The sequence below is a fragment of the Anoplopoma fimbria genome, chromosome 21 (assembly GCF_027596085.1).
Source record: "Anoplopoma fimbria isolate UVic2021 breed Golden Eagle Sablefish chromosome 21, Afim_UVic_2022, whole genome shotgun sequence".
Lineage (NCBI taxonomy): Eukaryota > Metazoa > Chordata > Actinopteri > Perciformes > Anoplopomatidae > Anoplopoma > Anoplopoma fimbria.
In genome coordinates, this window is record NC_072469.1 from 2281822 (window position 1) to 2296508 (window position 14687).

A 14687-nucleotide genomic window follows, 5' to 3' on the forward strand; every position below is an offset into this window, starting at 1 on the left:
AATTTAACATACAGCCCTGCTGGTATGAAATGGCTTGAACAAGTAATATTAACACCTGATAGTATAATGCAATATTTTTATATATATACATTTATAAGATTCATCAGGGGAAAGGTATATTATTATTATTTGTATTAATATTGTTATGATGAAATGGGCCATCCTGCACAATAAGTACTGTTACTTTTAGAGTGTATATACTACTATAACTTCAGTTCTTGTTACTTCTCCCAGTGCTGGTTAGAGGATGAAAACACTGCACAGGTGCAACATTTACTGAAGGTGTTCACTTCCGGGAAGGGCCACCTGACGAGCACGCGACGTGACGTCATGCAGGTGTAACAATGAGGACAAAGTCGGTCACAGAGGAGCAGAGTGAGGAGGTGCAGGTGGAGGTCCAGGTTCAGGTGGAGGTTCAGGTGTAGTAGAGGTTTGTGGTTTGGTTCATGCAGACTTCACTCAGAGTTTCTGCAGGTTTTGTTTTTAACTCTTATGTCCGGACGTCTCCGAATAGAAAGACCGTGAACGCATCACCAGCTGATAAACACAGTTTATTTGTGGAGCTGAACAGATGGAGTCTGCAGGTGAGATTTATTCTACTGTTTATAGAATACATATATGAAAGTATGGTGCAGAGATTTTACTACAGTACATGTACATGTACATGTATATTTACTAGTACATGTACATTTACTAGTATATGTACTTGTTAAATGTACATTTACTAGTACATTTACATGTACATGTACTAGTACATGTACATGTACTAGTAAATGTACATGTACTAGTAAATGTACATGTACTAGTAAATGTACATGTACTAGTAAATGTACATGTACTAGTAAATATATTTACTAGTAAATGTACATGTACTAGTTAATATACATGTACTAGTAAATGTACATGTACTAGTAAATATACATTTATAGTACATTACAGTATTACATTACAGTCATTTAGCAGATGCTTTTATCCAAAGCGACTTACAGTCAGTAGTATATACATATCATTCACCCATTCATGTACTATTAAATGTACTAGTAAATGTACTAGTAAATGTACATGTACTAGTAAATATACATGTACTAGTAAATATACATATACTAGTAAATGTACATATATTAGTAAATGTACATGTATTAGTAAATATACATATACTAGTAAATATACATATATTAGTAAATGTACATGTACTAGTAAATATACATATACTAGTAAATGTACATGTATCGTAAATGTACATGTAGTAAATGTACATTTACTAGTAAATGTACATGTACTAGTAAATATACATTTACTAGTAAATGTACATGTACTAGTAAATGTAAATGTACTAGTAAATGTACATGTACATGTACTAGTAAATGTACATGTACTAGTAAATATACATATACTAGTAAAGGTACATGTACTAGTAAATGTACATATACTAGTAAATGTACATATACTAGTAAATGTACAACTGAAACCTCACATGTATTTCTGTCTTGGAGGTTTGGAGTCTACTTCTTGTGTAGAAGGATTATCTCAACTTCAGATGCATAATAATTCATATTTGACCTTTTAATAGAGTCGTTAAAGTAAAACAGCCTTTATGGTTTCACTTCTTACATTCAGGTTTAAACGTTTAAAAGGATTAAAGTATTTATTTCATAGGTTGCTTTATTGAAGACAGTAATTAAGGGACATGAATCTAATTAAATCAAATTTACAATACTAATATTATCTCTTTTTATATATTTAGTTATTGTAAATGTGTCTACTGTAATCTAGCTAATGCAGCTAATGTTATATATATAAATATATACCATTATGTATGTAAGGGAGTTCATTTATTTATTTTAATAATAATAATTGTTTTTCCATAAATATGCCTATGTGTATATATCGTGTATATTGTTATAATCCTGGATATTTGTAAGTATGTATACATACAGATTTTTTTATAAAATGTTTAAAATAAGATTGGAGGAGAATATATTTGACATTCAATATTATTATTAGATTTAATAAAATCCATTCTTTTATTTTCTAATTAAAAAATAGAGTTAACTCTCTGATTTATGGTTTAGTTGTTATCCTTTTTGTTTTTATCCTTTTTGAATCTCTTCCTGGTCTTTTTCTTGAGATGAAGAAGCATCTTGTTTCTCCTCTTGGGGTCAATAAAGTATTTTCTTTTGTTTGTCAGGGAAATTACTTTATTGTCCCATTTTTTGAGGTTTATTTAGAACTAAATGTTAACTAGCTTCCTCTAAGGGGTCATTTATTTGGATTTTGATATATTTAATTGATATTTTCACGATAATTAGACATTCATAACCCTGTTAAAATGCAAAATAGAATCCCTTAATGACTAGAGACTCCATAAAGCAACCCTGGTACTTATAATAAAGGATTTGAAATGAATTAATCCTCATTTAATGAAGAAATTGATGACATTTAAAGGATGAAGATGATGTGTTTTGGTTTTGGTTTTGTCCTCTCATTGGTCAGAAGGTCAGCGAGGGCGGGACGGCGGCGGTCTGCGGCGCTCCCCTCTCGACCTCATCATGAACCAGATTCGCAGGAAGCGCACGGCGTCAGACAGGAAGCCACTGGGACGCTTCCTGTCCCGAGACCGGACGGGGATCCCGGAGGACGGGGAGGGGGAGGGCAGGGAGGAGAGAGGAGTCGGCTCAGGTTTGACTTCTGCTTCTCTTCCACACATCCTCACGTTTACTCCTTTGTGTGGTGGTGGTGTCATTATGGTGGAGATGTTTCCAGTTGACCTTTCTCACAAGGTCATTATATTTAAGTTTCATTGTAGAAGGACACTCTGCTTCTTGTGAGGTGTTAACACTCCTACATGGTGCATCCATTTCTTTTGATATGAACCTGGACATATGTGTGTGTAATGAGTGTGTGTTGTGTGTTTTAAGGCGTTGCCGAGGCGGCCGAGGGCGAGCGAGACGTCGGTTGGGGGCGAGTCTGTGTTTTCCTGCAGAAGTTGGGGAAGAAGACCGACAGCAGGAGCCTCAGTCTGTCTCACTGTGATCTCACCGCCACAGACCTGCTGGAGTTAGGTAGCTACAGACCTGCAGGAGTTAGGTAGCTACAGACCTGCTGGAGTTAGGTAGCTACAGACCTGCTGGAGTTAGGTAGCTACAGACCTGCTGGAGTTAGGTAGCTACAGACCTGCAGGAGTTAGGTAGCTACAGACCTGCTGGAGTTAGGTAGCTACAGACCTGCTGGAGTTAGGTAGCTACAGACCTGCTGGAGTTAGGTAGCTACAGACCTGCTGGAGTTAGGTAGCTACAGACCTGCTGGAGTTAGGTAGCTACAGACCTGCTGGAGTTAGGTAGCTACAGACCTGCTGGAGTTAGGTAGCTACAGACCTGCTGGAGTTAGGTAGCTACAGACCTGCTGGAGTTAGGTAGCTACAGACCGGTTTCTCTAAGAGTCCGTCTGACATCGTAGAGTTCTGGTGATTTTTTTTTGTCACAAATTGTGTTTTTCTAAAAGAATAGCATGTTTTATTTTTTTCCTTTAAGACTTAACATATTCAATTCATGAATAAATAAATTAAAAACATGAATTAAAAAATACATATTTAGTTTTTTATATTTATTTCTAAATATTTTATATATTTATTTTATATATTAAAATGTTATAGTTTTATAGACAATAAATAGATTTTTTTGGTTCACAAATCCAGTTTTTCCACATGTTACATTTTTCCTTCAAGACTTTACATAATAGATCATTTTATAAATAAATATAATTACTTAATTAATATGTTTTATCATTTATATAAAATTATTCTATTCTTCTATAATTATTTTTTATATTTTTTATTAATCTTTAAAAATATATATTTTTCAAACAAATAGGATTTCTTCAATAATTAATATAATTAGCCATAATTGTGAAACAAAGATATACAGATACAGAAGAGTTTATTTTGTGTTTTATACAGTTCCACTCTTTTCCAAAGCAATTATTTTTGCAAACTGGCCTTGCAATGTTTTTTTTTTTTTTTAATTTAAATTTAGACTCAGATATGTTCTTGGTTGAGTTTTAAATATATATATATTTTTAACCAACAAATTATTTTTATTTATTATCTTGGGACAAATTTTAATCCAGAACCTCGAAACAGAATGTTTAAATTTAAAGCTGTCAGATATGAAAAAGATAAAAGTGAAGAGTTGCATGAAATGCTTCATCCTCCTCTTCCTCTTCCTCCTCCTCAGCGACGTTGCTCCAGTTCCTCCCTCAGCTGGAGGAGCTGGACGCTTCGTGGAACGAGCTGATTGGTGGATGTCTGACAGCGCTGACCTCTCACCTCCAGCAGGTGGGCGGGATCAGAGCGCTGAGGCTCTGCAGCTGCAGGCTGAACGCCGACGACGTCACTGCACTGGGTCGGTCTATAAAGTTCATTATTCATATATCTATCATCTTCTCCACATCAGAAGTCAGACCCTGTGAAGGTTCTTTTACAGTCGGAATGTAAATCTGTTGTGTTTTCTCTCAGTTTCCTTTAATTATAAAACTACTGAGAGAAAGAAGAGACTTTTCTTTCATTTAGAATTGATCAACAAAACAAATCAATACTTCATCATCTGTGTTTTGAAAGGTTTTAACACCTAGGACAGAATTGAATTACCATTAAGAGTATGCATCAAGGGGATTTACAATCAAACATTTAGTGGATTAATTCATAATACAAACAATTAAAAACTTTTTTTAGAAGCGATTTATCATTTAAAGCCCTTTTGTCAAGAAAAGATGATGATTACAACTTCTAAAATGTGATGAAATGTGAAGATTTGCTGCTTTTTCTTGTCTTACATCAGAGTAAACTAACTATCTTTGGGTTTATAATTAAGACGTGACATGACATAGACCCCCAAAAAATAATAAAAGATAACCTTAGTTGTAGTTCTATAGTTACAGTTGTTTGTCTCTTTGCTGAAATTCAAACTAAAGAAACAAATGGATAATATTGCTTTATGTTGCGTTCTGTGCAGGTGAAGCTCTCGGCTGCCTTCCTCTCTTGGAGAACCTCGATTTGTCCTGGAACGGCGGCGTTGGTGGCGGTGCTTTGCAAGGCCTTCTGGGTAAACTTCACCCTCCACTGAGGGAGCTCCACCTGGTGGCCTGCCAGCTCACTGCAGCTGATGCCACAGTTCTAGGTACCGACTTTAACCCATAAATACTGTCATTAAGGAAGGAATATCTACTTTTTTCTACATTTCCTACATTTCCCACAATGCCACAGGAGAACACCAACAGAACATGAATCTAACATCCTGTTCTCTGTATGTTCTGTATATATAATTTTATGTCCCATGTCCATCCCTCTCAGGAGGAGTCGTGTCTTCTCTCTGCGGTCTCTGTGTTCTGGACGTCTCCTGTAATCCTCAGCTCACACAGGAAGTTGATGTCGGCGGTTTCAGAGCGTTGGCGTCCTCTCTCTCTCACGCCGCCGCCCTCGCCACGCTTCGACTACAGGCCTGCGGTCTGACCACGGACAGCCTGGAAGCTCTCGGTAGGAGGTCTGCTGTTTTCTGTTGTTTAGAAGCTGAACCAGTTCAATCAAACTTTATTCGTATAGCACCTTTCACACAGGTGGTTCGCTCCGCTGCCTCCCCTCCCTGCGAGAGTTGGACCTGTCCTGCAACAAAACTCTGTCCGGAGGCCTGGACCGCCTCACGCCACACCTGGCTCACCTCACACACCTGGAGAGCCTCGACCTCCACCTGTGCCGTCTCACACCTACCGACCTGGAGGCCCTGAGTGAGTGTGTGTGTGTGTGTGTGGATCTCGAACCTCTGACCTAACTGAGAGCCTGTGAGGTCATCAGTCATGTGACCCCGTTGTCTCCAGTCCAGGTGATTCCGTCTCTGGCGGCGATGACGCAGCTCGACCTCTCGTCCAATAAGGAGGCAGGGGGCGTGGTCAACCCGCTGGTCGCCGCCCTCCCTCTGACGCAGATGAGGCGTCTGCCGCTCAACAGCTGCGGCCTGAACCACGAGTCCTTTACTGCTCTGGGTACGCACAAATACTACTACTGATGCTGCCAAAGCTAGTACTACAACCACTACCAGTAGTAACTCAACAACTACTATGAGTACTAATACTGCAGGGGTAGAAGTATTCAAGCTGTTTACTTAAAAAAGTGGCAAACGTGCTACATTTTACCTTCGTAATGTACATAAGTATGAGTAGAACAATGTACTTAAAGTATCAAAAGTACTTGTTCTGCAGACAAACGACCCCTGTGATTGATATACATTAAATTTAGGGGTTTTATTACTGATAAATTCATGTGTAAATGTAATTTAATTGTTGCAGTTGGCCAAGAAGGTGTTGGTTAGTTTACAACAAATATTTTATAAGATGATCACATGCTTGAATGGAAAACTGTGATTTTAAAGTATAAATATCATAATGTTGTAAAATTACAATATTTCCTTCTGAAATGGGAATACTCACATGATAGTACCTCAAAACTGTACTAAAGTTACTCTCTACCACTGCACTACTTTCACTGTACTTCTGTCAGTACTATCAAAACTACTTGCTGCTTCTACTACAACTGCTGCTAATAATACACCATATTATAATACGTTTTATAAACCGCTTTTATTTTATTTTTCAATACATAAAAACTCTTAAACACACAAAAACAAACTACCAACAAAGGAAGAGGGATATTTATCCTTTTGACACGATTTTAAATGTATTTAATCATTTTCTAATTGGGTTTTTTTCTTATGCATACCTGGCGGACAGGATTTCTGTTTATTTTGTTCATATATTTAGCACAAAGTGTGAGTTGACCCTTTTATTAAACATGAAGTACTTAATTGAGATTAAAGCAAAAATGGGTAAAAACATGGCTTTTTTGCCTGGAGTCTGGTGTAGTATCAAACTAAGTCTCACTGTGTGTGTGTGTGTGTGTGTGTGTGTGTGTGTGTGTGTGTGTGTGTGTGTGTGTGTGTGTGTGTGTGTGTGTGTGTGTGTGTGTGTGTGTGTGTGTGTGTGTGTGTGTGTGTGTGTGTGTGTGTGTGTGTGTGTGTGTGTGTGTGTGTGTCTCAGCTCTGGCCGTGCCGTTCCTGCGCTGTGTGGACGTGTCCTGGAGTAAAGTGGTCGGTGGTCGTTTGGCTCTTCTGCTGGACGCTCTGCAGCCGTCAGTCATCCTGGAGCTCCACCTCAGCAGCTGTGAGCTCACCACCGACGACCTGCGTCACCTAGGTAACACACACACACACACACACACACACACACACACACACACACACACACACACAGGTTTTTCTAATAAAACACAACAAAAAATGAGATTTAGTTGCATTTAAAGTTAAATAAAAGTTTTTTTTTTATTAGTATGTCCGTCGTTTGTTTTGTTAAACCGTCTAACTTCCATTACATCACATCCACACTAATAGATCCATAATATAAAGACTGACCAAACACTTTGTGAAACCGGCTTTAATTCTCCCGCTTTGAGGAAGTCAATATGTCTGCTGTGAAAAAGATTTATTGTTTTGGTGAGTTTAAATTATTTGCTACAAATAATGTAGACATTACATCACAGCGAACTATTTTGCAAACTGTGCTGACAAGTTTTTAAGAGGTTTTTCTACCTGGAGACTATTGAAATAAGCTTAAATCGTGAAAATGAGGGCTGCATAAATAAATAAAAAAGGTGTTAACAATTGCAACTCTCTCCTCTAACTCTTAAAGTGACACCAATGGCTAAAATATAAATACATCTGGGCAGTTTTCCAGTGCAATTAGGGATTAAACATAAAAACATTTCAGGTGCATATATTTTGGATTAACTGTAACATTGTCAAGCCTTCTTTATGTTTGATTAGAGGGGAGCCGTCATATGTGTTATTAGTAAAACCTTTATGCTTTAAAAGAAAACGCAGACTTGCTCTCGGAGGAAACAAAAGAGGAAAGAATGATAAACAGTTTGGCCTTTAGTAAGTCAGACAATCAGGTTTCTATCTTTAGTTTGTATTCATTCATAAATGAGGAAATATAATAGGACAGAAGGAAGAAAGGAAGTACAGAAAGAAACTCCACGGCTAAAAAAATCTCAAAAACTCTCAGTTAATAAAAGTCATGATGCCAAAAGAAATTACTTTCACCTTACAAAGCAATAATTCTCTCATGATGAATGTAAACTCTGAATTTACAAAAAGACCAGGAAATAGAGCCTTCAGATAGATGCAGTGAGAAGAACAATGTTTCCACCAGAAGTAGAAATACTCCAGTAAAGAACCAGAACCTCTAAACTCTATTATTCTTAATTCTGAATTCTTTGTCCAGCTGCCGTGTGCAGACGTGGCTGTCTGTCCTCTCTGCAGACGTTGGACGTGTCCTACAACGGCTCCGTTGGTGACGACGGCTGGTCCTCCCTGTTCGCGGCGGGAGGCCTGTCCTCGCTGCAGGACGTCGACCTCAGCCTCCGACCTTTGACCTCGGCCTCCTGCTCCGCCTGGCTGCCGGCGCTGCTCGCCGCTCTGCCCCGCCTCCCGGCTCTGACCCGGCTGGCGGCTCAGCGCTGGACCCTCGGCTCTCAGGAGAGAAAGCAGCTGAACCACCACCTGAGGAAGAGGAGCGTCCTGCTGGAGTGGGACGAAGAAGCATCATCGTCATCGTCATCGTCATCATCGTTTGAGGCGACCAATCAGGAGAGTCCAGAGGAGTAAACCTGAGGATGATTATCTGATAGCAAATATCTCTAATGAGGAAAAACTGAATTAAAAAATATTAGCAGCACTTTGAGATTTAATCAGACACATGACTGAGACGTGTTTAATAATCACATATAGAGACAAATTATTTTAAATACGGGGACCAAAGAAACAAATAGTAGAGTCTGTTTGACTGTAAATGGAGCATCATTTACTAAATGAACATCATGCTGTATTGAAGAAGACTTGAAACTAGAGATTGAGACCATAAACTCATGTTTACAATGTTTACTGAGGGAATAAATCAAGAGAGAAGTAGAGTCATTTCACAGTTTAAGACATGAAGCTTTGACTTCACTCGACAGAACCAGAGGTTGCCGTCTGGTTTAAACTGTATCTGTTTAGGAACATTTCTTTTAATTCCTACTGACGTTCTTCGATGAGCTCATCTCTTTGGTTTTTAGTTGCTTGGAAACATTTCATATGATCACGATACAGGTATCCGGTTTTATAAAATATGTGTTGAACCTCCGATGTTTTATGGAATACTCAAACTGTCTAACCTGCGTGCACAGGTGTCTTTTACAGGCTTAAATCTTTCCTCTAAACACCCTTAAATCTGTGCACTGAACATTTAAATGTAAATAAGATCTAAAGATGTAAATTTTGGATGCACCTTTAATAAAAAAAATCTCACATGCAACAGGTTTATTTTGCCACCACAAGTTTGAGACTTCATAACTTCAGTTTTTTGGTTTAATTATGATGTTTTATTTTGTTTATTTTGCATGTTTTTGCATTTTAGTCCGGTTTAAAAGCCTCTTGTGTGAGCAGGTTTTGAAGCTCAGCAGGGCTGCAGAGGGACGAGTTGCTGCCTCTGAATGTGAGGCGTAAAGCTGGAGTCGTGGCCGGCGTCGCTGTTTGTCAGCGGGTCTGTTGGGTCGTTGGAGGTGGAGGAGGTGGAGGAGGTGGAGGATGTGTGTGAACCAGAGCCGTCTGTCCTGTTATAGCGTCTCCTCAAACCGTTGAAGACCTCAGCGAGATAAACCCGTCCGTCCACCTCGTACGCGCTGACGTCCGTCTGCTCCGGAGGCAGGCGGCCGCTGGAGATCAGCTCCCCGAAGGCCTGAAGAGGAAGAGGAAGAGGAAGAGTCAAAATAATGAGGTCAACAGAGCCTCTGTTAAAGAGGACAGGTGACAGGATGTGAGGAACGTGATACCTGACAGACGGGCTCCTCCAGGTGGTTCCCCCAGATGTAGACGTGGTCCAGAGTTGTGTTCACGGTCAAAGCTTGAGCCAAAGACAGAAGACCCTCCGTCCTGATGTTGTTACTGCTGACAGACAGCCTGAAGGACAGAAACAGAGTTTATCTTCTTCTGTAAATGCTTCCAGCTGATAAGAGAGTCATCATTTTGTCACCTAAAAATATTAATAACATGGTATATTAAGCCTTAAAATAAGTTTTAAAAATTCTGATCTTTAATACCCTTGAATTTTGCCACAGAAAAATGGTACCATCTCCTTTTCATGTTCCCAAAAACCCATAAAATAAGTAAAAAAAACTGAATACTTGCTACTAAAAGTCTTAAAATGTATGAATTTAACTCCTCTGGGCCTCTAAGAACCCTTAAAAGTAGAACAAACAGGATTAGTAAACCTCCTCAGACGTCTAAAATCCTTAAACTAAGTGAAAACTTGATACTTTATCCTCTTCAGATCTTTAAAATCCTTCTAATAAGTGAAAAGGTGGATACTTTCTCCTCCTCAAACCTTTAAGAACAGATACTTTCCTCTTCAGGAGAAAGTATCTGGATAGATTCACCTCATCAAGTCTCTAGAAATCCTTAAAGTAAAATAAACTGGATACTTAAGCCTATTTATACCTCTTAAATACTTAAAATAAGTACAATACTCAATACTTTCTTCTCCTCAAACCTTTAAAGCCCCTTACAGTAAGACCTGGATACTTTTTCCTTTTCAGACCTTAAAAAAACTCTTAAAAATAAGTAAAGACTGGATACGTTCACCTTCAAAGACCTTTAAAATCCTTAAAATAAGTAATAACTGGATGTTAAGGACTCACTCTCTCAGGACGCAGCCCGGCCAGGCGATGGCCTCGCTCAGGTACGCAGCACCTTCATCTTCAATCCGATTGGACGACAGATCTACGACCTCCAGGCTCCGGTTCTTCAGCAGGTCGGCCAGATGTCGCACGCCGTCACGAGTCACACGGTTACTGCAGACGATAAAAGACACGGTGATAAAATCCAGAAGAGCAGGAGGACTTTAAAACAGTGAAGCAGCTTCATGTTGGTTTCTACCAGCGCAGGTCCAGATAACGGAGGCCGTTGTTGAGCCTCAGGCCTTCAGCCAGCCTCTCCATCCCCGTGTCCGTCATCCCCATCTTCCCCAGGTGGAGCTCCACCAGGCTGCTGTTCACCGCCAACATCTCAGAGAAATGCACCGCCCACTCCTCCTGAGAGACGGGAAATAGACACTTTTAAAAATCTGAAACCTTTATTTTGGTAACAAGTTCTTTACTGTGGTTTGACACCAGATGTTACAGTATCAAGAAAAAGGACAGGAAACCTTTTAAAAAGCATATTTCTTTGAGTTTTGTACATCTGTGATGGATACTGACTCTTGTATTTGTGTATAAAATGTGTTTTTTGATGTTCTGTGTGTTCGTACCTGGAGGCTGAAGAGCAGCGGTCGGCTGATATCGACAGAGAGAAGAGTCCTGTTGCTTTTCAACACGATGGCGAACGCTATCACGCTCTGAGTGTCCTGAAGGAGAACCATTACTTTCCTCTTGTGGTTACTCGTATATATGTGTGTGTGTGTGTGTGTGTGTGTGTGTGTGTGTGTGTGTGTGTGTGTGTGTGTGTGTGTGTGTGTGTGTGTGTGTGTGTGTGTGTGTGTGTGTGTGTGTGTGTGTGTGTGTGTGTGTGTGTGTGTGTGTGTGTGTGTGTGTGTGTGTGTGTGTGTGTGTGTTACCAGTGTGTGTGTGTCGGTTTACCAGGTCGCGTAGTCGGACAGCTCCAGCTCTCTCAGGCTGTTGTTCACCTGCAGCATGCCGGCCAGGTGCATGGCTCCTCTGTTCTCTATCTTATTACCGGACAGTCTGAGAGAGAGCAAGGTGCTGTTACACTGAAGAGAGAGAGAGAGAGGGAGGGAGAGAGGAGAGGAGAGATGGGGAGAGAGGAAGAGAGAGAGGGAGAGAGACAGAGGGGGAGGGAGAGAGAGAGAGGGAGATGGGAGAGAGAGAGAGGGAGAGAGAGAGAGGGGGAGAGAGAGAGAGAGAGAGAGGGAGAGATGGAAGAGAGAGAGAGGGGGGGAGAGAGAGAGAGATGGGAGAGAGAGAGAGAGAGAGGGAGAGAGGGAGGAGGGAGAGAGAGATGGGAGAGAGAGAGACAGAGGGGGAGGGAGAGGAGAGAGAGAGGGAGAGAGAGAGAGGAGGAGAGAGAGAGAGATGGGAGAGAGAGAGAGGTGGGAGAGAAAGAGGAAGAGAGGGAGGGAGAGAGGGAGGGAGAGACAAATCATTACATTCTGACAAATAACATCTTAAAACATAACTCTGTTAATGAAAACCACAACCAGCAGCATCTGTATGACTATCATGTATAAAATGTCTGACTTCCTGTGGCCTTTAGTCAAGTTATACCTCCAACAGGTATTCTGTGCTTCTCCAGGAGCTGAAACCTTAACGAGGGGTTCAATTTAAGCAATATTTGGGGTGCTATCATTAATTATTTTTTTTATAGATTTAAATCCTCAGTAGGAACCAATGGGCTTTGAGCTGCAGACAAGAAGTTGGACAGTATTTAGGCGGACCAATGTGTTTTTTGGACAATAAGTAAAGTAAGCAGAAAGGATATAGTAGTTTTGTAACTGTGTGTGTGTGTGTGTGTGTGTGTGTGTGTGTGTGTGTGTGTGTGTGTGTGTGTGTGTGTGTGTGTGTGTGTGTGTGTGTGTGTGTGTGTGTGTGTGTGTATAAACCTGTGTGTTATAAACCTGCAGGCTCCTGGCGAGAACCTCAGCTCCGTCTCTCTGGATGTCGTTGAACATCAAGTCCAGAGAACTCAGAGATGATCTGTCCTCCTGCTCAGTGAAAACAGAAAGACAAACCAAAACTGCAACATGAATAATATTAAAATATCAAATGAATAAACATCATTTCCTGCTTGACGAGTCTTGTAGTTTTAATTCACTTTATTTAAGATAATGTATTACCTGTTCAGGCTTTTAATTAAATTAACAAGACAGGAAAAAATGAGGGTCACACAAATAAAATTCAATAACAAAAACAGAATATTGCAATTAAATAAAAACAATAAAAAATGTCCTTTGAAGCACACAGAAAATGATAAACACATATATAATATAATAAAAACAATACTTACTCTGTGCAGTTTCTTTAACTCTTAAATTGTGTCTTTATCTGTAAGAGTATTGTGTTATATTTTTATGATTTCTTACCTACTTTTAATGTCCTTATTTTAATATATCTTTGCCTTGGCATATATATATATATATATATATATATATATATATATATATATATATATATATATATATTAGTAGTAGTTTTATACCGTGGTTTTTATAAGCCTTGTTTGATATGTATTGTTTTAAGTTGCAGCTGTGTGTATTACTATTGACCAAATAAAATATTCCCTTAGGGATAATAAAGTATATCTTTTCTTATCTTATGCAAACAGGCTTGATGAGTCTTGTAGTTTTAATTCACTTTATTTAAGATAATTTATTACCTGTTCAGGCTTTTAATTAAATTAACAAGACAGGAAAAAAATGAGGGTCACACAAATAAAATTCAATAACAAAAACAAGAATATTGCAATTAAAAAAATGGCCTTTGAAGCACACACAAAATAATAAACACATATATAATATAATAAAAACAATAAAAAATGGCCTGCTCACCTGTAGGAGGTCAACTAGGTGTCCAACCCCTGCATCTGTGATGTTATTGTACCTCAAATCAAGACCTGTTGATGCAAAGAAAACAACTTAAATGAAATGTTTTGTGGAATAGTTATTTAAAGTGTTAATAATAATTAATAACTTAAACCTGCTCACCTGTCACCTTCCTGTTTCTCAGACACTTTGAGAGAGCGAGGACATCTTTGTCATCAAGCTGCTGAACTTCTTTCAGGTGGTTGTTTCCTGTCAGTGTTATTGTGACACTGCTGCAAAACAAACAACAACAACAACAACAACAACAACAAAAACACTGAAAAGGCCTTTATGAGCATGGCATCAATGCTGCGTTCAGGTGCACTGCATAAAGTCGGATATCTGTTACTCCCTTTCTTTCTTATCTTTCTTTCTTCTCCAGACCAAATATAAAAACAAGCATGTGATCTAAACTTCTGCTTTTATATTTTTCCAAAGCAAAATAGAAGTTTAAGTAGCATTTTATGTCTAAACTGTGATGTTAAAACAGATGATATCAGGAATAACCAGCCACACCTGAAGGCACCATTAGCTCCGAATGCTAATCTTAGCAGTTCGTTTTTAGTTCATTTCTTTAACTTATAGTCTTTTAATTTACATTTAACCACTTACTCCTTCACTGTGGTCTTCTCTAGAACCTGTAAAACGTGTGAGTTTATTTTTATATCATTATCTGCGCAGACAGCAGCGTAAAACTCCGACATTTCTGCGCTAGCCATCCCCTAGCCTTTGTTTGAGTTTCTATGGCAACAAAGGAAGACGGCGACTCGCGAAGGACATATGAGAAAATAGCGGAAGAGATATAAATCTTCACATCTATTTAATGTCGTAATACATGAATACAGCCCAAAAACAATCAACTAGAAGAAATTATATTAAAACAAATGTGACACAGACACGTTTGTGGATTAACACATGTTAGTTATGTTTGTAATATTTCATTTTATTCGCTTAGAGATGGATTAATTCACATCTAACTCGCGGTGTTCATCCCGACCCAACGCGACTCTTCGCTA

At 39.0% G+C, this 14687-nt stretch overlaps 2 protein-coding genes across 3 annotated transcripts; one reads left to right on the top strand and one right to left on the bottom strand.

Annotated features, from left to right (window-relative positions):
- Positions 1-493: 493 nt before the first annotated feature.
- Positions 494-8708, top strand: lrrc31 (leucine rich repeat containing 31). Of its 2 annotated transcripts, none has more exons than XM_054623025.1 (10): positions 494-584; positions 2497-2679; positions 2919-3062; positions 4233-4400; positions 5010-5174; positions 5348-5530; positions 5611-5778; positions 5869-6033; positions 7084-7239; positions 8326-8708. In XM_054623025.1, the coding sequence occupies exons 1-10, from the start codon at positions 572-574 to the stop codon at positions 8706-8708; spliced, it is 1728 nt and encodes a 575-aa protein (XP_054479000.1). In that variant the 5' UTR covers positions 494-571. The 2 variants fall into 2 exon arrangements, with proteins under 2 accessions (XP_054479000.1, XP_054478999.1); XM_054623024.1 differs by having other exon boundaries at positions 503-584; positions 2494-2679.
- Positions 8709-9489: 781 nt separating this feature from the next.
- Positions 9490-14408, bottom strand: lrrc34 (leucine rich repeat containing 34). Its single transcript, XM_054623026.1, is given in 10 exon segments — positions 9490-9819; positions 9914-10040; positions 10778-10930; positions 11016-11170; positions 11386-11481; positions 11692-11844; positions 12709-12795; positions 13639-13703; positions 13795-13904; positions 14284-14408. Coding segments are annotated over 10 exon segments (1335 nt in total). The 5' UTR covers positions 14391-14408; the 3' UTR covers positions 9490-9537.
- Positions 14409-14687: the final 279 nt, after the last annotated feature.